The 23,914-nt window shown below is 32.1% G+C and overlaps 2 protein-coding genes across 7 annotated transcripts in view; one reads left to right on the forward strand and one right to left on the reverse strand.

Moving 5' to 3' along the window:
• Positions 1 to 757: 757 nt before the first annotated feature.
• LOC119632475 (thiosulfate sulfurtransferase RDL2, mitochondrial-like) lies at positions 758 to 1,747 on the forward strand. Its single transcript, XM_038025393.1, has 3 exons — positions 758 to 1,145; positions 1,220 to 1,379; positions 1,442 to 1,747. Exons 1-3 carry the CDS (start codon positions 872 to 874, stop codon positions 1,500 to 1,502), a joined length of 495 nt encoding a protein of 164 aa, XP_037881321.1. The 5' UTR covers positions 758 to 871; the 3' UTR covers positions 1,503 to 1,747.
• Positions 1,748 to 9,044: 7,297 nt separating this feature from the next.
• The window catches only part of LOC119632684 (band 7 protein AGAP004871-like), a 71,433-nt gene continuing 56,563 nt past the window's right edge, over positions 9,045 to 23,914 (reverse strand). For all 6 annotated transcript variants that reach the window (XM_038025713.1, XM_038025712.1, XM_038025711.1 and 3 more), the window contains 5 exons: positions 23,825 to 23,907; positions 13,125 to 13,328; positions 11,666 to 11,721; positions 11,403 to 11,583; positions 9,045 to 9,472 (listed from right to left, as the gene is read on the reverse strand). In XM_038025713.1, coding sequence (XP_037881641.1) covers positions 9,152 to 9,472; positions 11,403 to 11,583; positions 11,666 to 11,721; positions 13,125 to 13,328; positions 23,825 to 23,907 — 845 coding nt within the window. In that variant the 3' untranslated portion in view covers positions 9,045 to 9,151. The remainder of the gene's footprint in view (positions 9,473 to 11,402; positions 11,584 to 11,665; positions 11,722 to 13,124; positions 13,329 to 23,824; positions 23,908 to 23,914) is intronic.

The following is a 23,914-nucleotide window of genomic DNA, read 5'->3' on the forward strand; positions in this document are numbered from 1 at the left end:
TGCCTTAATATAGAATTAATTACACGCCACCATCGTGCAAACAACAACGAAACAAAACAAAACACGAAATTGTTATAACTCATAATATTGTGATGCCGATCATCCACAAAATATATTTGGAAATCGGACCAAAAAAAAAAAAAAAAAAAACCCTGTTTCCAAGCTGTTGCAGTGTTGTCCCGGCGCCGCTATCTTTTTTTGGGCTTTCCATTTCCGGAACGATATTTGCTTTATACATTTTTATATTAATTTTTTCGGTTTTGCAGGCGAGTGTGCTACAAGTTATTGCTAAAATTAAAACTTGATCTATCTAAATAAACCGATTTGAAGTTTGCATTTAATATCGATAGAACTGCCTGGATACATAATGGTTGCAGAATTTATAAATTTTATAGATACATACCCTTTGATTTTAGAAAGGAATGAAGAAATTTTCGTCGGACCTTCTGCTATGCGTATGAAAATCGTGTATAAAAAATCTTTTGCAAAGGTATACTCGTTAGCCGCCTAAGGAAACCCTTAACTAAGCAAAATGTTTTTAAAAAATTTTCATAACAATTTCGAAATTTATTTAATTTTTCCGCTACTCAAGCGCGCTTTTAAATAAGTTAAACGTGATTTGTTACAACCGACTAAGAGAGCGTACTTGTAGAAGGTATATTCATTGCATTCTTCATTGCAAGCGGCTTAGAAGACACATTTTAAAGCTGTTTTATAACGATCGATCATTCAGTGTCAGGTAAAAAACCATATGTTTATCAACTCAAGCGTAGTGGATGGTAGTAGCAGTGAAGTTCAAAGCTTAAATATGAACAAAAAAAAAAGTTTTCTTTTCATAACTTTCATATAAAAAGGCGGCCTCATCGCTATTATGTTGTGCATATTTGTTTCATCAACGTTTTCAACAAAAGCTTATATCAAAATGCTTCCATTTAATTATAATATTTTGTTAAGTGCGGCGTTAATTTTATTTATGCAACATATTCTGGTTGAAACTATGAACAATGGGGAGGACGATTATTTTTCTGCAAGCCTTAGGGAAGCGCTAGAAGCACGTGATGGTCGATTAAAATATCTGGTGGATGTTACACCCGAGCATTTGGTGAAGGAAGGTCAAATGATCCCTGGCAGTTATCATCTTCCATGTAAGAGAATCTACGTACATAATAACTTAACTTAATGTAAGGACTTTTATTTTAATGTAATTGTCGATTAAAAGTTGAAGATCTGCCAACTGTCCTATCGATGAGTGAAGAAGATTTCGAATGGCAGTTTGAAGTGAAGAAACCATCGCGACTGAGTGATCTGATTTTCACATGTATTGATGGCAAACATGCAAAAGAGGCTGCCGAATGGGCAAGAAATTATGGCTGGAAAAAGTAAGCTATCGAATATACAATTTAATTATCTTCTCCTTAATTATATTGACTTTTATTATTAGCTCCAAAGCTTACATAGGACCTCGCGAGAATTTATATGAAGACATAAAACCAACGGAATGAATTATTATTCGGCGTACATATATTTCCACTTTGGCAATATTTTGTGCGAAACAATATTCATTATACGTGGAATGGTGCTTCGAAAGTTTTTCATATCATATTTAAGCAAATACTTTTGTACTTTTTAAACTTAATTGCCGTCGCAAGGGCTCTTCGCTGAAATATGTTCTGGCAAAGCTTCTTCAAACTATAATTATTTTTGTTGATACATTTAATACAATCAAATCAGTTAACACAATCGCTCTTAGACAGTTTCTCTCTGTTCTTTAATAAGCCGAACGAAGAAGCTAAAAATTTTAATGTTAGTTAGTTAGTTAGTTAGTTAATATAAATGAATGCCTATTTTCATATCTTGTTAACATCAATTTTTCAATAAAAAAAAAAAAAAAAAAAAAAAAAAAAAAAATGCATTGAATATTACTCTGAGCTCTCCGAGGATTATTTTAGGTATGACGTTTAACGTCTCAATCGTATGAATATTCTTCTTATTCTTCTTGCTTCATTCAAAATGCCAAAGCTATAAATTCTTGTAGTTTTGCCGGAATAATAAATTCTTTGAAGCGAGACAAATTACTGAACCGCCAAAAGAAGAAGAACGTGAAGAACGGAGAACGGCTGTTTTCCACGTGCTATGCGTGCTATGCTATCCAGTACGAGTCAGTGAGAATGCTGGAAAAGACGGGTAGTCCCCTTAAAAGTTTTAGTTAATGTATAAATCCCTTTGATCTTTGTGGAGTATTTGCCCTGCATGTACCTATAAGTAGAAACAACACACAGTCCACATTACGCCGATATCTAAGTAAATCGAGTGTTTTAGGCACATTCTCATCCGCCATGTGCATCGAAACCCCTTACTGTACATGGCAAACAGATTTAAAAATTCCTACAGACACATGCGAGTTGTACGTTGTAACCTTGATCGGCATTCGATGCAGTGCAGCATGTATAAAAAAAGTACGATTTTTTCTTCGATCTTCCCTGCGTTCAGAGCTCAGCTTTCATTATGAGCTATATAACACGGTTCAGCTGGTCACCAATAAGCGAGAATGTAAAGCTACTCCGAGAGTAATCAAGTGTTTGATTATTATTGATTTTACAAAACCAAACACCTTAAGCCAAAGTCAAGTGAAATGTTGTTGCTCTGTAGTTGTTTATATTAAGCATTCGAAAATGTTTCGAGAGTCATTGCGAGATATTTGTGTTTGTGAGTCCGATAGATCATTCAAACGGTTATGAACGAAAAATATATCTAGCATTATTGGCTTACTTTCCAAATTGGGTAACTCAATTAGCGTTAAGAGATTCCTATATGACGGAAGGACACACTACCCCAGCAGTAACAGCAGAAACTGTTCTTGTATGGTTTCAATTTGCTTACAGTAAAGCCAATATTGTGGATCCGAGATCCATATACAAGAATAGACCTTACGAACCATAGAGCAATGTAATCGTACAAGGATCACGAAATTCTTGTGCTCAATGCTTGATAAGGCTTAAAGTGCTCCTTACTTTATATACAACACGGATTTTATGTTTTTTATCAAAAAAGAACTCCGGCATCAGTAAGTGAGCCAGGATTTTTTTTTTTTTTTTTGATTATCATTATTTATTTTATAAATTGTTTTTAACGCATTGGTTGTAAAAATTGTCAAGGTCATCCTGAAAGTAGGCATGGGATCGACTATTATTCGGACTGTAGATAAGTTTAATGGCATCAGCAAAAATTAGCACGCGACGTTTGGTAAATCATTTGTAAGCCAGATAGATGAAACGATCTGTACCCGTTGAGTGCGTTAGGCTCGATAATAATATGTCCATTTTACGAAATGATTGTTGAAGCTTATGTCCTTCAATTCATTTAGACCGCATATATATCTAATGACCTTATCGACGGCCTTGCTGAAAGCACTATAAATTACAACTTGCGCTTTATTATTATGCATTTCCTTTCGCCGGGTTTTTTGGTTGCAGAGTTTAGAAATCTATTCGATCCGCATAGATTGCGTGCTGTGTTGCATAATTTGACATAGCATGTATCACATCGCTCAATAAGTCTTCGGTCCGACACACTGCTGACAGACTCATATGATTCCTGAATAGAATCAGCCTTCATATAAAATGTATCAAAACGCTTTAATCCTTAATCGACCCGTTGGTACTTTTGTTTGCACGTTTACTGTTCGTTCGGCTGATTGCTGATTTGACTTTAAAGTGAAAAACCTATTTTATTTCGTTTGAACGGCATCGAACAGTGCACTAAATCACCGATACGTTATTGGCGAAAGTGAATAAACACGGCGCCCTCCGGGACCACAGTTTTCCTATGCGCAAATCCTCATCCAAAATAGTAAGTACACTGCCTGGTGATGGTTTCGGGGCGACCAGCTGTTCCGCAACGTCAGCGTTGTTCATACGCCCTTGCTTACTATTACCGAAACAACAACTATCTTATCTTTGCGAGCAACGAGAAATCTCATAACATCCTTCAAATCAATTTTCCTCATCATTAATCAACAAACGAGATTTAGGTTTTCCATCCATGACAATGACGAAAGCAGCGTCACAAAAGCAACTGTTGCTTCCAAACTAATAGTGAGAATGTCATGAAGCTTTGACACGTTCCGTTTGAAGAGTGGTAATATCCAAAAACTGAATGAGCCTATGGGGTCAGCAGTGTCGGCATATCTGTGTCCGAAAGGAGACTTGTTGAGTGATGTATTATTTCATTGTGTAATGTTATATGTGTTGACAGTACCTCATAGGTAATTATAAAATCTGAAAAACAATAGCTTAGTGGGTCTTACTTACGCAGTTTGGTGTTCGTGCACGAATCCTTGATACAGATTAGATTAGATATAGGTTATCCTAGGATTCGAAATATGGCGGAATGGCTATTCTATGTTGATTATGGAGAATCTAAATATTGTTGAGAGCAAAAATGGATTAACAAAAATAATATAGGCTTACCTTAACGATAGAATGGTAATTTTTAATAAGCTCTTCATAGATTTTAATGAATTTTATTTAAATGTTGCTTAAAATTTTCAATTTTTTTTTTTTTTTTGTTCTTTTTTTTTTATTACATTTCCTTCTGATAGCTGATTATTATTATTATTTTACACACAATTACTTTGACATCAATTATGATAAATTTCAATATTTTTTTTTTTTTTTTTGATTTTCGGGTAAAATACATCAAAAATGTATACGTGAGTGTGTGTGTGTGTGTGTGTGTGTGTGTGGAATGTTTAATTTTTTTTTCTCCTTATAATATTTTTGTGCATCATACAATAGCTTTGCAGATGATTTTGATTTTGTTTTCAAAATTTTAATAATAAATAAATTACATTAAATTTTCTATATTTGTATTTCATCATCTTTTACATAATATAAAGTAAATTTGTATTTGTTTGGATAGTGTTTTTATTTTTTGATTTTGTATTTCGCCATTTCAAACTGGATTATCTTCATTTACATGTGATAAATTCGTTTTGATATTTATATTCATCGTTAGTATTATTTTTATACCCACCACTGCTTGTTGATGAATGGGGACGGGAGAGGGTGAGGGAAGGGGTATAAATGTACATAAATCTTAGAGATTTTATACACGTTCTTTCAAAAGCATAACATTCTATGTGTTTTGCAGCTTCGCAACTAAAAACAAAAAGAAAGCTGAAGAGATTAAGCACACTTTCTATTCTTAGCATACGTTACGTTGTGGTAACGTGAAGTAAGCCGCTTTTCTTATAAGTTTACAATAGCTGAACAACTAAAATAAATGACTCACGTACACGATGATAATAAGTAATTATTTCCGTCAGATAGTAAGCGTGTACTCGGTAAAAGTATTTTTTATAATGAGCCCGATTAGCCAATTGTCATAAATCAATTTTCATAAAACGGCTTTGGATGGGTGGTGGGTACTTGCTATCCGTCCTAGGGCGGATACTTGAATTTCTTTTGTTCTTTTTTTTTTTTATGGTTTTAAACATAATTAACTTTATGAATTTATTAATTTGCTTTTATTCTTTTTTTATAGTTAATTTATTTAGTTTTTGATTTTTTGACTTTTTTAAGGTAAATTCCAAAAAAAAAAAAAAAAAAAAAATTCTTTAAAAATACATTTGAAGTAATTTATTTACTATATGTATATATACACACACATGTATATATATATAGCCGTATGCCTAGGCGCACTGTTCATAGAATTAATTTGTTTAGACTTAATCACTCTGCACAGAAACCGAGTTTATGTATTTATTTTTATGTATTTATTTTTATTATTATTTATTTCTTAAGGGTTATGTTTCTTAGATAAGCAATTTTTTTTTTTTTTTTTTTTGCATATTCAGTTATGTGGACATTAGGGCACATTATTAAAGGAATCGTTCGTGTATAATAATATAAGATTTTCACAAAACCCCCCTTTAGATTTGTTATGGGATTTTATTGAAAATGCTTTCATATATATGTGTACATCTATATACGAACACGCATATATATATAAATAGAAAAAAAAAAACCAAAAAATTGTTATATTTCGCTTTTACTTATCGTTAAAGTTAATCTTATTTCAAATTGTGCGCAATAAAAATGCTTCTTAGTAACGGACATTTTCTATTCATTTATATTTTATTAAATAATGTATTCAACAAAATACAAAAAAAAGGTAAGCACTATTTCTAATAAAAACTTTTATTATTTCATATTGAAACTGATCAACTATCATAAGATATAGTATCGGACTATCAGCGAAACTTTAGCGAGAAAGAGAAAAAGTTTACTTCAATGGGGGAAAAAAATTAACAAAGAGATGTATGTGTTTATGTATTATATTTATATAAGATTACCCATGAGAATTTTATAAAAGTACTTTTCTCCATTCGCGAAGAAAAGCATATGAATTAATTAACTTTATCGATCTAATTAGCACTTGGCTATTAATTAGTCTTGTTGTTGTTATTGTTTTATTCGTAAACGGTATCGGTTTTAAAAAACTTCTAGACATCAGTTAACAATTGAACAACCGATTAGAATACGCTTAGTTATTTATGATTTCTGATAACAACCTATGTATATCCGAACCTACTTTCTCTCGCACTGAAACTATATCGCTAGCTTTGTCGAAGGAATGTAGAGACAATCGCCAAAGGATGCTGGGTTCCTTTGCCTAATATGCTTTGAAACTGTCCTTTATCTATATATATATATATATATATATTACTTGTAGAAGATGTCTGGATTAAGCAAGATCAAGTTGCTTAGATAACATCACTGTTCTTGCTGACAGAAATAGGTCGTAGAGCTTGTAACACATACATACATTGTCCCATGAGTGTAGTGAAACCGTCTTCGGATTCTCACTCTCATTCTCAGGCATCAAACTTTAAAAGTGTGCTGTCGAAATTCTATTGAATGAAATAATTATAGGTTGCCATGTTGCTTAGCAGTGAGCAATAGTTACAACGGGTATTGTAAACTTAGATTACTTCTTGTTCTTCAAACTAATTCGGAGAAATAAATGAGTTTTGCTTGCTTTTATAATAATACCAACCGGAGTTTAAGGCTTAACGATAGTCTTGCTAGGTTCATTATTCACCTTTATCACTAAAACTTAGCGTAAACATATGCTGAAATTCTGTACCTTGAATACTTGAACCACGTAAACCTTGTAGTAAAACGTGAAGAAACTGGTAGCACTAAGTCTCGAAACCTTCGAAACAATTTCATTGTCATATAAATATTTGTTTTATCTGTGGTGTTTGCTTAAATAGCAAAAGCGGCCCCAATTGCATTAGGAAACGTTTGGCAAGACATGACATCTCGCTATATCGGCTAAGGGGGATACATTTGCAAAATTAACTATACAAGTGTGCCATACCTTCATTTTGAATCTGTTAATAAACACTTAAGGCGTGGTCAAAATCCTATGCTAGTAAAGTGGAAAGATTTTGTTCACCAATTTTCTTCACTTTTTTTGAGGTTATGTAGTGACATTGGAGCTTTCATGTTTTAAATTGTGGAAATGTGTGATTCACTCAATCGCTTGATTATCGAAAAGCGTTCATCTAAATATAATATTTTCAGCAATTATCAGTCCCAACCGCTGGATAAAACTTACGTAACTTAACTATGAGTAATAAACCCAGGTATGGATTAAATGCATTAAAAAGTTGAAATTTTCGTTCGAATTTTTTGAAATCAAGTTCTTATCTTAAGTATTGACGGGTACTTCTTATTAGACGCCAAACGCGTCCATCTTTAAATTTTATTTATGTAATTTTTCGAAATACTTTGTCAATTTTTAAATTTCGATTTCATTATTTTAGACTTTATCGGATTAAGCTGATAGTTGCCGTCAACCGTACGTGCGGGTATACATAATCGAGCAGACAAACATAGGTAAATAACTTCAGATATATGCGAAATGAATTGACAAAAAAAAAAAAAAAAAAAAAAAAAAAGAAGTAAAAAGTGTTCATCTTACGATAGTTAAAACTGAAAATACTTGGACTAAACAAAAATTTTATAATAGATTTTGAGTAATGAAATTCATATATAAGAATGAATATAAAAAGTAGAGGAAAGTTTTTTCAATAATTTCACTTTAACGCTACGCTCTACATAGGTAAATCGTTACAGAGAGTTCCATATGATATAAACGTTTTATATATATTATATTTAATTTTTTTTTTTTTTAAATCTTTTTATAAACAGAACTTGTAAGTCTGCTTGCTCATCAGTGTAATTTGTTTACAAAAATTTCATAAAAATTCCTTTCATGTAGTGTCTGCATAGTTAGGTAAATATATTATAATATCTACGTGTACTTACTTATATTTAAAGGGCTTATCTAATGGGGAAAGCGGAATAATTGTCTTTTTATGCGGTAAACGCATCCAATCAATTCTTGTCTTGTAATAATCAATTCTGAATTGAATCTAACAAATACACATACTCGCATACACACACACACACACACATACATACATACATACATACATACATAGTAATAGACATATATTCAAACCCAAATACAAACAAACAAACACACACACACACACACACACACACACACACACATGCACGCGTATATGCAATCATAAGTATCAATTTCTTTATTTATAAGATCCTGTTTATATGTAAATTAATTTTGCACGCGGAAAAACATTAATTTCATGTAATTTCTTTTCTTTTGCGTCTATTCTCAGGTGTATGGCTAAGACATTTCTTATGTATTGAATATACATACATATATTTGATTACATTTACAATTCAATAAAAATTCTATATATATATATATATATATATATATATGTATATATATACATACGTATACATACAGATATATATATATAACTATAAATATCCATTAATAACAATATTATGGGAGAGATCGATTGCTAATAATAATATTTTCTGTTTTTTCTTTTTCATTTTCATTTTCTTCTTTCAGTATCTTTTGTCCATTTAATACAAAGGTAAAGTAATTAATGCAATATTCACACAGTTTTATAAGATTCTTTTTAATTTTTACAATTTTTTTTTTTTTTTTTTTTTTTTTTTTGCTGCTTTTTGATATTAAAGTTTGCTTCTCTTAAATTAGTTGCACGATTTACGTGCACGAGTGTGAGGTTATTTAACCCTTACATAGCCGTCGATTGTTGATGCTCTGATAAAGTTGCTACTGTTATAGAAGTTTCTTGCGTTTTAGGCGGTTGCTTAACATCCGAATATAACACTGTGGCAGACTTTGGCTGCTTTTGTTGTTGTCGTTTTTGTTGTTCTTGCTGTTTTCTCTGCTCTTCCTGCTGTTCATGCTTCTCCTGTTGAGCCATTGCCGCGGCAGCGGCTTTTGCATTCTTTTGTGTCTGAGCATCATTCGTTTTTAGAAAATACGTTATCAAGTCAATGGGCAAAGGAAATACTATAGTTGAGTTTTTTTCAGCCGAAATCGCACTCAAAGTCTGATATGAAATGAAACTTGTATTAATATTCTTTGCCTAAAACACTTTTATTCATCACATATATAAATGATGCGAGCATCTCTAATAAAGACTTTTCGAAAGTTTTAATTAAACCATTCATTCATTACCTTATAACGGAAATTAAATATAAATCTTAAATTAAGATATATATATTCGATCCGAAATTAAATTGCATTGACAACAAACTAAACTTTGTAATTGTTAAAGACCGAACAGCAAATACCATACGCTGCTTCCCCTTAATACAAATCTTCATTCATTCATTTTTTTTTTTTTTTTTTTTTTATCGTAAAATATCAAGACATATATCGGAAAACATGAACTGATTTGGGTAAATTCTTAAATTTATTTTTTCCATACGCGTGGCAGTTTACGACTGCGGCAGAGTAAATTTGTAAGTCACAGTCAGCTAAAAAGTCAGCTTTTTTTCCATTGCAAAAGTTCAAGACAAGAAGTTCAAAATTGCATAATCCTATCCAAATTTCTTACATCAACTTGCGAAGCAAAAATTTTGCATTATTATTTCTTACACTTTCTTCAAAAGAAGGCTTGTGAAAACGATACGATCCAAGTTATTTTCAATACGGGCCAAAGCATGGGTGTGTCTACCCCATGGTACCCGGTAGATATCTCGGACAGGTATGCGAGACGGTGCTCAAGAGGGTAAATTTATACTAATAAAAATGCTATTTTTCCAGGTTCGGCTTGATAGTGAAGATATCTGAAATTGTGTGAAAGACTACTGCTGATTGGTTATTCAAACAGGCGAACAGTACGACCAAAGGATAAGTAAGTCAAACACATCGGAGCAACAGACAAGCGGATATAACAAAAAGTGAAATAATCTCAAGTCATTCGCTGTGTGGCATACATCCCTACAAACTTAATATACGTTTATCATTTTTTCACATTACTTGTGTTGTTATATTCTTGCAACACGAATATTTGTAACCTATGCAAAGAGTATTGGATTTCATTTCGTTTTGCTTGTTAAAGCTAAACGCAATTATGGTCACGCCTTTGGATCAATTTAGCATTCGATGAGGAAAAATTCATAAACTATTTTACAAATTTCTATCTGCGGCAAAGACGTGGCACAACCCATGTATTCCTTGTGGTGCATAGGAAAATCTAAGTTTGGAAGACATTAAAGTTAAACGAGCCATCTAAACAGTAGAGCAAAATTTAGGCGTTTGTCTATACAAACGTAACAATTATCTTGTAGTCTATTCAAATCCTCATTATATTACTTGAAAGGTAAATGTTCAACTTTTAATTAGGCACCAGCAAGTGAAAGCATTCTATTACTATCGGCTAAGTCGACCTATGTCGTATTCCGCATTGTCGAACACAATTCGTACTTTTGCTATAGAACACAAAAATTATAGCTTCGTTTTCATATGAACTTATTATTATATTATGGAACTGGATATTAAATATTCGACTTCTTTGCAAATAAAATCTTACTTTCCATAAGAATAGTTGTGCCCAAGAGATTCAAAAATTATAGCCGAGCTATGCCCAACTATGGTGCAGTTCTTTTTGTTTAATCTCTAATTAATGTTATGATTTGCACGGACAGACGGACAGACAAGCTTCGATTGGAATAACAAACAAAAATGAGTATCTCTCAACCGCTTCAAGGTATTACATAAGTCCGCACAAACTTAATATGTCCTATGTACGAGAAGTGGTGTAGGATAGAAAAAACAGAATTCTTTTACATATCATTTCGTTCAAAGAAGCTAAGGTACATAGACATCGAACTTAAAGCCGGATTGATGAGATAAAATATAAACTTACTTTAATAGTTTTTCTTATATTCGAAGGCATTTGAGCAAATTTATTGCATAGATAATGTACTGTTACTACTAAGAGATAGTTGAAATTGTAGCGACGGTACAAATACCTGTAAATATCTTAATTGGAGAGCAGCCGGTGAATCACCTATAACTTCAGATGCTTCTCTTAGAGCCCGTGAAGCTTTCTGTTCACCCTCGGCAGCGATAACTTTGGCTCTAGCCTCGCGGGCGGCTTCAGCTTCCGCAGCCATGGCGCGTTGTAATTGTACCGGTAAACGCACATCCTTTCTATAAATATATATATATATATATATGTACAACAATAATTATCAAAATTAAATGCGTTGATTTTCAAATATTTGAAACTTACATCTCTACACGTTCTACTTTAATGCCCCATGCATCAGTTGCTTCATCCAATTGTAGCTAATGAATTGTAGTAATTGAGTTGAAAGTTTTGAAAAATATAATTTTTAAAGGAAAACAAGTCGAAAATGTTGAACAAAAAACATTTGAAACGCATCGATGTTTTTTTGTTCTTTTTTTTCTTTTTTATGAATTTCAGCCCGCTACGGCTTAGATTGGTACAAAATTTGTAAATATTTATTGCATTTTTTTTTTTTTTTTTTTTTTGTCTGAGTCTGAGAGACTGGGAGCGTGAGAGTTGCGTTCAACTACTTTGTTTCGCTTGAAACTAAGCAGTGAGTTGTATGAAGTCGACTGCAAAAAGTAGTCTCTCTTAACTTTGACAATTATATACTGAATTATCAATGGATAGGCGAAAATTAATGACAATTCAATAGATACGCCATGGCATTTGCCTTGGTGTCTTGATAAGATAAGGCAAAGAAATTCGAATTTTATTATTAGAAATCCTAGGACCGAAAGCGCACGAAAGGGCACTAGCAATTAAGGCAAAATTTGTACAGCATAAAACGCCTTCTATAGCTTTAAGCTAAGACTAAGAGAGATATGATTGTGTTTGAGGAGAATTCTGCTCAAGCTTTAAACCCTTTTTCCCGTAATACAGTGAATTAATTAAAATTGTTTTTAATGAAAAGTCACTGTATTATCGAATAAATCAATGATTTCCTTATCTTTTTTTTTTTTTTTTTTTCTTTTGTTTAAGATAATGAGTGATTAAAAGTTTTTACAATTTTTACAAACTTTTACATAAATATGCAATTATTACAATAACTTCGATAAGGAGAACATGGAGCATGGATCGAGCAGTATATACCAGCCTATCATATCATATCGTATCATTTTTAATAATAGTTTGAATGAATGGCTTGCGTGAAATTATGAAAAGTTGCAAACATTTTTGCAATTTCTCATAGCATTCGCTCTCACCTATCGCCCGTGCTTGCTTTGCTACCTACCGTTAAGCAAATTAATGTAAAAGGAAATAAAAAGGAATCTCAGGTATTCTGTGAAATGCCATAAATTTAATTCCATTCAATTCATTAACTTTTATACAACAGCGTGCATACGCGCCTTTCCGATTCATTCGCTTTATACGCGCTTGATATTTTAAACTAAAGTTAAAACAAAAAAAAAAAAAGAAAAACCGGGAAAAAAACGGAAAAAAAAAATGCATAAAAACTCAGATCATGAAAATAACGATAGTTTGCCCAAATTGATGAACATACACACATATATAAGAATTTAAAAAAAAAAAAAAAGCGCAAGAAAAGTAGAAAATATCACATCACGCTGAGGAAGTGTTGCTAGTGACGATGGCGATGGTTATCGTACATTTACAAATGTGCAGTATTGCTATAAGTGTGTGTTTTGTGAATTTTTTGTACCTGTAGACATTCGCTTACCTGCATTGTACCCGATATGGAGACACGTTCGCTGAGTATCTCATGCAAATGCCGAGTTCCCATTGTGTTTCGTAGAGTAGTCTGTGCCAATAGTCTTGTCGAATGATGAGCATTCTCCACGTTCGCTATAGAAACTGTCGCATTCGAAACGCGATAGTAAACCACTGCATCCACCGATACTGTCACACTATCCTTTGTTAAAACCTACAAAGTGCAGTGGATAGTTTTTGTTTTTGGTTTCGTTTCGTTTTAATTTTTTTTTTTTTTATTCTTTTTGCATTTTCTTTGCATTTCATTTCATTTGAATTCATTTTATTTTATTTATTTGTTTGCATATAATAACTTTTGGCCCCTTTTTTACTTTCATTCTTTTTACATATGTATGTATGTCTGGCGGTAATATCTTTTTAAAAATTTTTTTCGCTTTTTTTTTCGTTTTCTTATTTATTTATTTACTTTACTTTTTTGTTGCATTCCTCTGTAAAGATGGCCTTAATCTGATTTCTTTCTACATATTTGTATATAATTCTATGATTATTTGAATTGGTTGCTGTTTTTATATATACTTTACATTCAATTCATTCCGTTCTTTAGGGAATGCTCAGATTTTTCTTCATTTTTTTCGGTTGATTTTTTCTTCTTTTTTTTTCATATTTTATTTGTACAATTTTCGCTGGGTGGTTTAGATGATGGAATGCACTAAACTCTGTTAAAGGTTTCATAGTGCATTTATATCGGTCTTGTTGTTGGTTTTTTCTTTTTTTTTTTTTTTTTTTCTCTCTGAGGTTTTTCTACTACTTTTTACTTTGATTTTAAAATATATGTATAAACCACAAAATGCAGAATTCTCTCATACATACATACATACATATACAAAATGTACAAAATTTTATGCATAAATACATTGAAGTTTGAAGAAACTTCATATTATTAGACTTTCAGATATTATTTGCTCTGTTAGATGTGGCAGATGTCAATTCTAGAATGGTGCCTATTGGGAAGGAGGGTGATTTCGGCCAACTGTGCTATAGCGATACGTGGAGGCAAAAACTCTAGAGTTTTTAAATTACAGTGTATTTTTTTTTTTTCAGTTTCAGTTTTATTTTTAGTTTTTTTATTTTTTTTTTATTTTTATTTTACTACATTCCCTCTCATTAAGCTACAAGGCAAACTAGTACAGTAGTCCCTTGTGTGTACATTGATCTAAAAGATTTTTCCACACTCTCTATACGTACGAGTACATCTGTTATTAAATTAAAAAGTTTCCTTCAAAAAGTTTATATTATAAATTGATTTTGCGTTAAAGTTTTCCTTTTTGTTGTTATTTTTAAAAAAAAAAAAAAAAAAAAAAAAAAGAAATGCTCTAAAGAATTATGATGACCTAAATACTCAGGGCATGATAAGTCACTTTAACACACTGGCCATTGTGTACATTGTTATCAAGATGTTAGCTTTGAAAGGACAGCACCCTTGGCAACTAAATGATTTGTTTTCTCTCCTTTGTTTAGCTTAATATAAAATATTTTCTAATACATCGTCTTTACTGATTTTCTTTTTAATGATTTGATTGATATAACTGTTAATGATTTCTAAGGCATTTTTAAAATCTTTTATTTGTCAGTTATGGTTATTGCTATTGTTTTAACGAAATATGACTTGTTAGACAGTTTGATTAAATCTCTTTGCCACAAAAAAAGTCATTGCAGAGAAGAGTTTTCTTAAGTCTTTTAAAAGCACAGCGCATCAATGAATACCCTACATCATTTCGCTGAACCCGCTTATACATATAAAGACTTTTCAAAATAAAAAGTGTTTTATAGGACAACTGATCTAGAAAACGTTTTGATTCGAGGCATTTTAAATAGCGTTCATAGCGTGCAAAATATATTGAAAATTATGACCCAGAGATGGGACACAAATATGCAAGATGAACAGAGGGACAAATAAGGTTAAATCGATTCAGAAAATGTGTTATAAATCGATCGGTATGCTAACAGGTCAGGTTTTGCACACATTGGCGAAAACTTAATATACAACAAGTGCTGTAGGTTATCAATATCGGATAAACTAATTCCAATCTGGTCATCGTCATTGTAACACTTGTGTCGTATTTTCACACAATGTTATATTATTTAAGTCGCATTAACAGTTCGCTATACCACTGGTTAAGTTAAAGACATACAAGATTTTTATGTTATTCACAAACATCGAGGACTTTGATGATTTGACCTAAGTGCGAAGATTGTTTAAAAATATGGTGAAGAGAAAAGAAGCCGGACGCCTCTTCTGAGGAATAAGAAAGAGTTTAAGCGACGTGTTTTGAGTGCGCGCATTGTAGGATACGCGCTCGACAATACAAGACCGTTAGGTTTCAATTTAAGAAATAAAACACTATGATCAACTTTGTCAAAAGCTTTGAAAATAAATGGCATTTATTGTTTGCTTGCTGCTCCATGCCAGAAGGCATGAAAAATATCCCCAATCAACTTCAAGAGAGCTAAATTTCCTATAATGCAAATGCGTTCGAGTTACCAGCCAATTAAAGAACTTAAACCTCACTTTACTATATCTTTGTAATTTTTCTAATCTCATCTGTTTGTCAATTTTTGTAAAGTGAGATAATGAAAGTCTACTTTCAGGTTGAAGAAATATACCTTAACCGCATATGTGCGAATAATATAAGAAGGTAACCTACCAGGGCCATCATAAATAATAGACTTGAGGAAAGGCAATCAATCATCCAATAAGTTTTAACAATTTGTTACGATCACTGTTAATATATAATTTTTCGTTTACTCAAAATAATTTCTGTAGCACAGGTTTTCGCGTGTTAAGTTAAGTTAAAGTTCCGCTTGACGTTGGAATGACGGACCACTGTGTTTAAATTTTTTATGTAGTCTACTTGGTTCTATCAAAGAGTATCGTCCAGTGGTTGTTAAATAGTAGTAGTAGGAATTGATACGGAAATCGCTAACAATGCCTTATCAATTTCATTGTAATAAAAGTTCCCGAGCACAACACCAAGCAGATCTTTAAACATATAGTAAATTGTTTTCTCGAATCCAAGAGTAGAGGCGTATTAAGGCTGTCATTTAACCAATTGTGGAATGCTGTACATCCTCCGAACGAATGAAGGTTCGCTACGGAGAAGACTACACAATTTTATAATTTGAAAATATAGGCTTTCCAAGTTATTAACATTTGCTGTAGCATTCGATTGTAACAAATAGTGCACAAGCAGCTGCAGGATACGAGGAGTAAGGAGTGAACAATAATGAAAGTACTTTTTTTGTTCAAGTTACTTGAGAAAAGAGTTGTGACTGAAATCATTCTATCATTCAGCTATATGTAGGCCACTGTAAGGAATCAAACTATGAACATTTCTTTGCCGCCTCTATTTTTATGGATGTTTTTGGTAACTTAAAAAAAAAAACAAAAAAAAGTATTTTTCCTATTACTGGAATGGGATTAGTTCTGAAATTTAATAAACTAGTTGTTGATTCAATTTAAAATAATGCTACCATATCCTAATGTGTGTCATTAGATCAGCTTACGTACACGATTATGAACTTTGTGTTCAACATGCATTTACTTATTCGTCCACTTTGGTCTTAGGCAAACTTAAAATGCCAAGATTTTCGCCATTTTCAGTTTAATAAGTGAAATCTGTCTACCATCTGTCTAGCCGTCTACTTATTTGTAATGTTCTCTACTCGTCCATCTCTTCGCTTGTACGTCGATCTAACAAAGTTTCTCTAAATATTCCCAATTGATTTCTGCAAATCAATCCTGAATTTGTTAAAAGAAAGGCTAAGCGCTTAAGCGCTGAATTCATATTAGAATTGAGTAGATTCTGCATACCAATGCCCCTAGGGTGTAGAGGTATATCAAGTATATCAAAAATCTCATAGTTTTCCGTTAATAGTAGATTTCTTAGACCGAATAGGAAATCATAGATTGTTCGCGAAAATACATTTTAAACCTCTGTACGATCGTAACTGATCTCATCCCTTTTCGAGTTTCATCTGAAGAATTTTACCGGAAAACCTACATGAAATCTATTTTGTTATTCTGTGTATTCCGCTTGAAGTTTAACGCTACATGTTTTATAATATGAGCTCTAGCTGTGTGTGTGTGTAAATACTAAAAATTTATAAAAATCAAGCTTTCGGCTAATTACATGAGCGAACAGGTCGATCATACAAAAATATTCTATATCCTGAATAAATGTTCCTAGAGAAGAAGACAACATTTTATATATCCCTCTGGTTTTTTGTTGTCGACACATTCACAGATGATAATCGCAATCACGCTTTTTTAATATGATCTATAAAAATAAACGAAGTCTATAAGTTTTAAGTTTCGACTTTTTATCGTAACTTTTGAGATATAAATAAAGATACAGACAACTCTCAGCTGAATGGAATGACTCTTGTATATAGAAATATTAACTAATCGATGAATTATATATAGACTGCTTTTTGCAAATATTTACCGAAGAATAAAACTAATATACTTTGATGCTAGTCGGCGTTGCCGTGATGGTTACATGTACGACTCTCGGCTTAAGTAGATGGTTAGCTCTCATCTTATATCAATCAATATATAATTTCAATGCAATACGATCGTAATAGAAAATATGTAATTGTTTCTATTAGAAATCATATTTCTCAACTTTTAAGTAAAATATTTTTTAATTAAAGAGTTTATGCGTTTTGCTTATGTTCAACAAAATGGACGACAACGTGTAAATGTAAAGAGAAAGGGATTGATTCGTTTCACGAAATTTGCACCTTTTCAAACAATAATTTTTACAGTATATAAGCTATTAAGTGTTAACTTGAAGCGTTTACGGTGCAGAGGTTCTCAAATCGGCGCCGTTAACGAAACCTCAGCTATTTCCGGCAAGACAAATGCTTGCTGCTTACTATCGCACACTCTATGATACGTTTCAGAGTTTCCTTCAACGGATCAAGTGTCATATATATATATATATATATATATAAAGTAATGAAAGTTGCTTTTGTTATTTGAATAACAAGCAATCTTAGCATGAGTAAAAAGAATATCTTGTACTAATAAACGTGCTGGTGGCCTCGTCTAACAGCTACATTTGTCATATTGCATTGTCTTAATAATGGATTGTGTCGACTTATAGAGCATAGAGCAAGATTTTCTTCGCTTAGCAATTATTTCAAAACGGTAAATAGTTATGCATTTTCGTCCGCCAACCCCTCCCGCCACCGCCGCCTAATAAAAAATAAATAAATAAGAAATGTGTAGATTAAATTTAAGCTATGAGATTTTGATGAAAAATACACCGTAATTCGTAAACTAAAGAGTTTCGTTGTAGTAGAGTAGTGGGTAGGTCTTGCTGTTATTTATTTATTTTTTTTTTTTTTTCAGTTATTCAACAGTTTGCACAGTTTTCCGAAATCATCCTGGTTTTCTTATTTTCGTCGTCTTATACGTTATGCGTATTGCGTATTACTCAGTTGACAAACCAAATTGACGATAGATTGCGAGAGTGAGCGAGAGAGATATAGAGGGAGATAGACTGAGCGCGCGAGCGAGATAAAGAAGGAATGAGAATGCAAGATACGTTGGAATTGTATGCATAAACAGCCTAAACCACGCAAACACAGACTGATGAACTCGACATGTAATTTGGAGAAAAATTGAAATTTTTCTTTTCTTTTACGAAATTTGCATGTTAATCATTATGTATGTAATTATTAATGCCAAGAATAAGGACCTTTGAAAATTTCATTATGTATAATTAATTAATTATGTTAATGAATATCAATTAAGTGATTAACATACACACATGTTCAACAATTATTTTATATATACAATACATGTATAACAAGCAAACACACAATAAGTGAGAATTTTTCAAATATTTTTTTTATTTAACGAAGAAAGTGTTTATTGGAAATTTATTGATAAAGTGCGTGCCTCCAGATTTATGGAAAATAGTGAAACAGTCAGTGAGAGACAGAGAAAGAAAGTGAGAGATAGAGTGAGAGAGAGAGAGAGAGAAGAGATAGAAAGTGTGAGAGAGTGAGACAGTTATTAAAAAGGAAAGAAAGAAAGAAAGAGAGAGAGTGTGTGAGAGACTGAGGTACAACAAGAGAATAAACAAAGGATTGCGTGTGTTTAGATGTGCATGTTTGTGCGCTTGTAAAGAGAATATATTTATTTGTTTGTACGATCAATAGTGTACAAGAAATTCAATTATAGTAAAGTGTGCGTGATTTATATATTCGTAGAAACATATACGTTCGCATACGTACGTCCATACATACATTCACAGAAAATTTATTATCATATATTTTGTAAAAAAATTCTTAAAACTTTCATGCTACTCGTTAGATTTTCCTACAGATATTAGAGGTGAAGGAAGTTAGGTTTTTGTTTTTATTTTTTTGAATTATTTATTGTTAAACTATTTATTTACTTTTTATATTATATATACATATATATAAATATTTTGTTTATATTGCAACAACATACGAAAATATTTTTCTATTAGATATTAGCTTTCTTTCACATAACTTTCTTAACTCAAGCACCGGCATCGCTTGAATAACAAGGCCATAGTAGTTCATCACCCAATCACCCAAATCAGTTAACCTCATTCATTGATGTTGATTCTTGTGGCCTTTAGGTCAATTAAGAATGATGGTATATATTCTGGCCACGATACTTGGACAAATATCTGCCTGGAAAATTATATTCGGATAATTTGTTTGCTGCGCTTGAAAATATCGAATCGAGAGAATTCGCCAAAGTTTTGTTTTATCGCATAATCTTTTATTTGTTTTTTTTTTTTTTTTTTTTTTCTGTTTATGACTAACCACTCAGGAGATGTCTCCCCTACGTGCGGGCACGTTGATTATAACAAGAGAGAGTGGAGAGGGGCAGTAGTGTTTGTGAATGTTTGTCTTGAAAATGAAGTTATCAAGCACGATGGCAAGGACCATTCATGGTATATGGTTTCAAAGGCGGACAGTATGGTTAGAGAACGGCGAGTCGCTGCAGCGTGTAGTGCGCAGTATGCAGGTAAATGCATGACGAGTGGATGAGAATGCCGCGAAAGCTGTGTAGTTCTGTTAAAAAATTTAATTGATGGACAAATCTGTTTTATCCTTGTGCCTACCTGCAAATACCTGCACAGCCCACAATAGACCAACGTTAAATTGAGGTATTGAAGGTTTTGGGCACCCATTCGTCACTCATGATTTTCTGAGCCTTTTATTGTACGTACGTGGTATGAGGTATCGAACTTAAGCCCATGGCTGCGTCTTTCGACACTTCGGACGAACACCGTTTTATATTTTTATTCCCCAAATCTTGTTTTCGTTCGTCTCTCGTTTACGATTCCTCCACTTTCGCGTCACCGAAGAGGAAGGATGTCATAAACACTTTTTCTACGCGTTAGGCGACAACTTTCAGTTTTATTCTCATATTTTTACGAGATTTTCGTTTTACTGCGCCAATAATCACGCTGCAGTCGTTCTGTATCTTGTTATCGGCTGGTCGCTTACTCATGAAATACGAGTGAGACAAGGTGGTGTCGTTTGAAAACGAGTAGATAGGTGGATCGTTAATTTCAAAAACCCAGGAACGAGAGAAGGAGAAAAAACAAAGACAAGAATTCGGGTCCGACTCATTAACAGCAACGATACTATATATCGAAAAGACGGCAATAGAACTGAATGGAACTTGTATCATTTAATGCTTGAACATTTCGTGTTGCATGGTTGACCATCAATCTAGTTAGAAGAATATTAACAACATTTAAAAAAGTGACATTAAAAAATCATTTGAAGTTTGAGAGATGAAAATATATTTTAATTAACGTGAAATTCGTTATAATATATTTGAACGAAGTTCAGTTATCTTTCGTACAGCAGCAGGGCGTAATTGATTGTACGTTTACGTAGGCTTTTAAGAAGTGAGAGCAACTCTTGGATTTAAATGCATCCACTTGCAAATGCATTTTGGGGCTCGGTTTATGGTTTCGCTTTATCGCGAGCTAGCTGCATAACAATTTTCAATTTTTTTTATTGGGTGATTCTCATTACCGAACAACTGTTAATGAATAGCGAGTCAATGGTACTCCACTGCGTATGAATGTTTGCTCGATTACGACTATATAATTTTGTATTTTAGCTCGAAGATAAAATAACTATCGAGTTTCACATTTAAAAGGGCAAATAAAGTAAAATACGATTACGAAACCATACATAAAACTAATTAATGTCAGAAATTTCGAAATGATGAAGAAGAAAATTAAAGCAAATAATTCATAAATTTTTAATGCTTTCATCTCTCGATATTAAAAAAAAAAAAATATGAAAAGAGATATATAGAGAATATGGAAGTAATGAAAAAATTTCGCGGAACGACAAAAAGTTGAAATAATACAGTTTTACTAGATTACCATAGATTAATATATATTTTGAATATTTCACCTTTACATCCTGTTTGGAGAATGTACGGAGAGGCATATCTAGTATCAAGCTAGCCATCAAAAAAATCGACTTGATAGATGATTTAAGCAAGCAACGACATTATTACGGAAATCCCAAATCCAGTTCATTCCAACGAATTGATTTTCCCAGAAAATAAATTTCTGAGAGAGGGAAAAACCAAGCGCAAATTTGTGGCGCGTCAGATTAAAAATGAAGCCATGAACTGGCCTAAAAATGTATATAAACAGAAAACTTGCAGAAGGCAAAAAGGCGGTTTAGTCGGAACAGATGATTTGAGTCGAAAGGAAAGTTCAAGTTAAATACGCTCTCAAATTTAAGTAAACTGTAAATATGTCTACGCTTAAGCAAATTGATTGTAAATAAAATCACGATCTTGTGATATGAACCGTGCCGAGAAAGGCAAATTTCCGGAACATTATAATGAATACGATATGTTAAGCTTTGTTCAATATTTTGCTTTCGTAGATTTTAATATTTTTAACAAATTCGTTTTTGTCGAAATATTCCGTTATAAGTGTAAAGAACGAGACGCTTAGCTCCATAGCTCCAAAGCAATCGCGGAGAATATTAAGCCGGTCCCTTGTATTGGACAGATATATGTTTTTAGTGCCTTCGGCCACATAACAAGCAATTGCTTCGCGTTTTAGTCGGTTAGATGTCATATAAGTAAAACACAAGAGAAAAACGTCCAAGCGACTTGAGAGAGCATTTATAGAAAATCTTTTGACGGACAAATCAAGTTGGGAAAGTAAAATTGTGCAAGAAATCATAAAAGCCTCGTAAACGTGTTACTGTTTACAACTCTTATTACTGATCTAATAGGTATCTACTTATCTAGTTGCTGATGCATACATTTTTGCTTTGCGATTTCAAGCATTAAGATAAGAGTGTTGAGTGAAATCAACTTTGTTCCAAATAACATCATGTTTTGTGTTAATGATTAATTAAAAATATTTTATTTTTGATAATTACCTCAATTTCTATTTTATTTTTTTTTTTTTTTTGCTAAAGAAAAAGAACCCTTTGACAAACCTCTGAGGCGTATGTAAGTCATAAGTGCGTGTGGCTTAGTAAAATTAGTTTAAGCATTTATGTAAGAGTGTTATTTCAGTTGAAGTAGGTAAGTGAAGGAGTTCACATAAATCTGAATGAAAAAAAAAAAAAAAAAAAATATTAAAAAAAAGAGTTTTTTTTTTTTTTTACACATTATGCACACATATTCTTTAGTAATTATTTATTCATTTTTCCCTTAAGTTGCATAATTGTGAGTAGATTGAGTCGATTTTTAAATCATATCTGAATAATTCGTATAAGATTATATTTGCTACATTATTATTACATTTGTTTTTCGCATTTTCACGACTGATATGGAGAATTGTTTTCCTTTTCATTTTAAGGGCTCCGACTATTTCTTCCACCTATCATTCATTTTCTGAGCGATCGTAAAGAGGAAAGATTATCATTAACGCTGAATAAGGCGAAATGAAAGTGACGATAAAAGGAATGCTTAAGACTCGATACCTATACCGATATGAATGAGATATGAAGTTTTTCGCATTTCGTATTTTCGTTATATCTGTGTTTTTGTTTCGCTTCATTTCGCAACATTTAAGAACGCATTAATTAAGTTTGTTTCGTTCTTACCGCAATTCGATTGTGTGTGAAAGCTAATATCTTGATCAGATATATATGTTTAGTATAAAATCTATAGGAAAACGTTTAATAATACATATTTTTTATTTCTATTTAACAGTTTAAATTTGATGCAAAAAAATATTTATTTATTAACAGCACAATACAATGTTAACAAGAACAATGTTTACACATTTATCTATCTATGTATGACTATTATTTTTGAGATATTAAGATATAAGCGAAAATGTATTATAATATGGAAAAAATGAATGATTGAACGAATGAGCAATTTATTGAATGGTATAGATGAATGAAACGGACAGACAATTAAAATCAAACAATAGGAAAAATATTTCTAATTTCACAAACATACGTACATATACATATATAAAAAGGGGTTCTGCTTATTAATAATCATAATAATAATAATAATAATAATGATAATAACATATGTAAAGACATTTATAAATGGAAACGGATTACGGGCATGCGAAGATTACGATCAAAACTATTTACAAAATTGATATCAATTTTTATAGAGAATTTAAGACCAGGTTAACTTACCTCTTGCGGTGGTACATCATAAGTACGTGTACGTAAATCCACACGTGCATAAGAATCTATACACGGCAATATAAAAAATATACCTTTTTT

This window comes from Glossina fuscipes, unplaced genomic scaffold (genome assembly GCF_014805625.2).
Source record: "Glossina fuscipes isolate IAEA_lab_2018 unplaced genomic scaffold, Yale_Gfus_2 1, whole genome shotgun sequence".
NCBI classification, from domain to species: domain Eukaryota; kingdom Metazoa; phylum Arthropoda; class Insecta; order Diptera; family Glossinidae; genus Glossina; species Glossina fuscipes.

Excerpts from the sequence above, each read along its gene's own strand:
- LOC119632475 (XM_038025393.1), top strand. The coding sequence starts at position 872 with ATGTTGTGCATATTTGTTTCATCAACGTTTTCAACAAAAGCTTATATC. Across the intron at positions 1,146-1,219 it reads TGGCAGTTATCATCTTCCAT|TTGAAGATCTGCCAACTGTC; the intron begins GTAAGAGAATCT and ends GTCGATTAAAAG. Across the intron at positions 1,380-1,441 it reads AGAAATTATGGCTGGAAAAA|CTCCAAAGCTTACATAGGAC; the intron begins GTAAGCTATCGA and ends TTTTATTATTAG.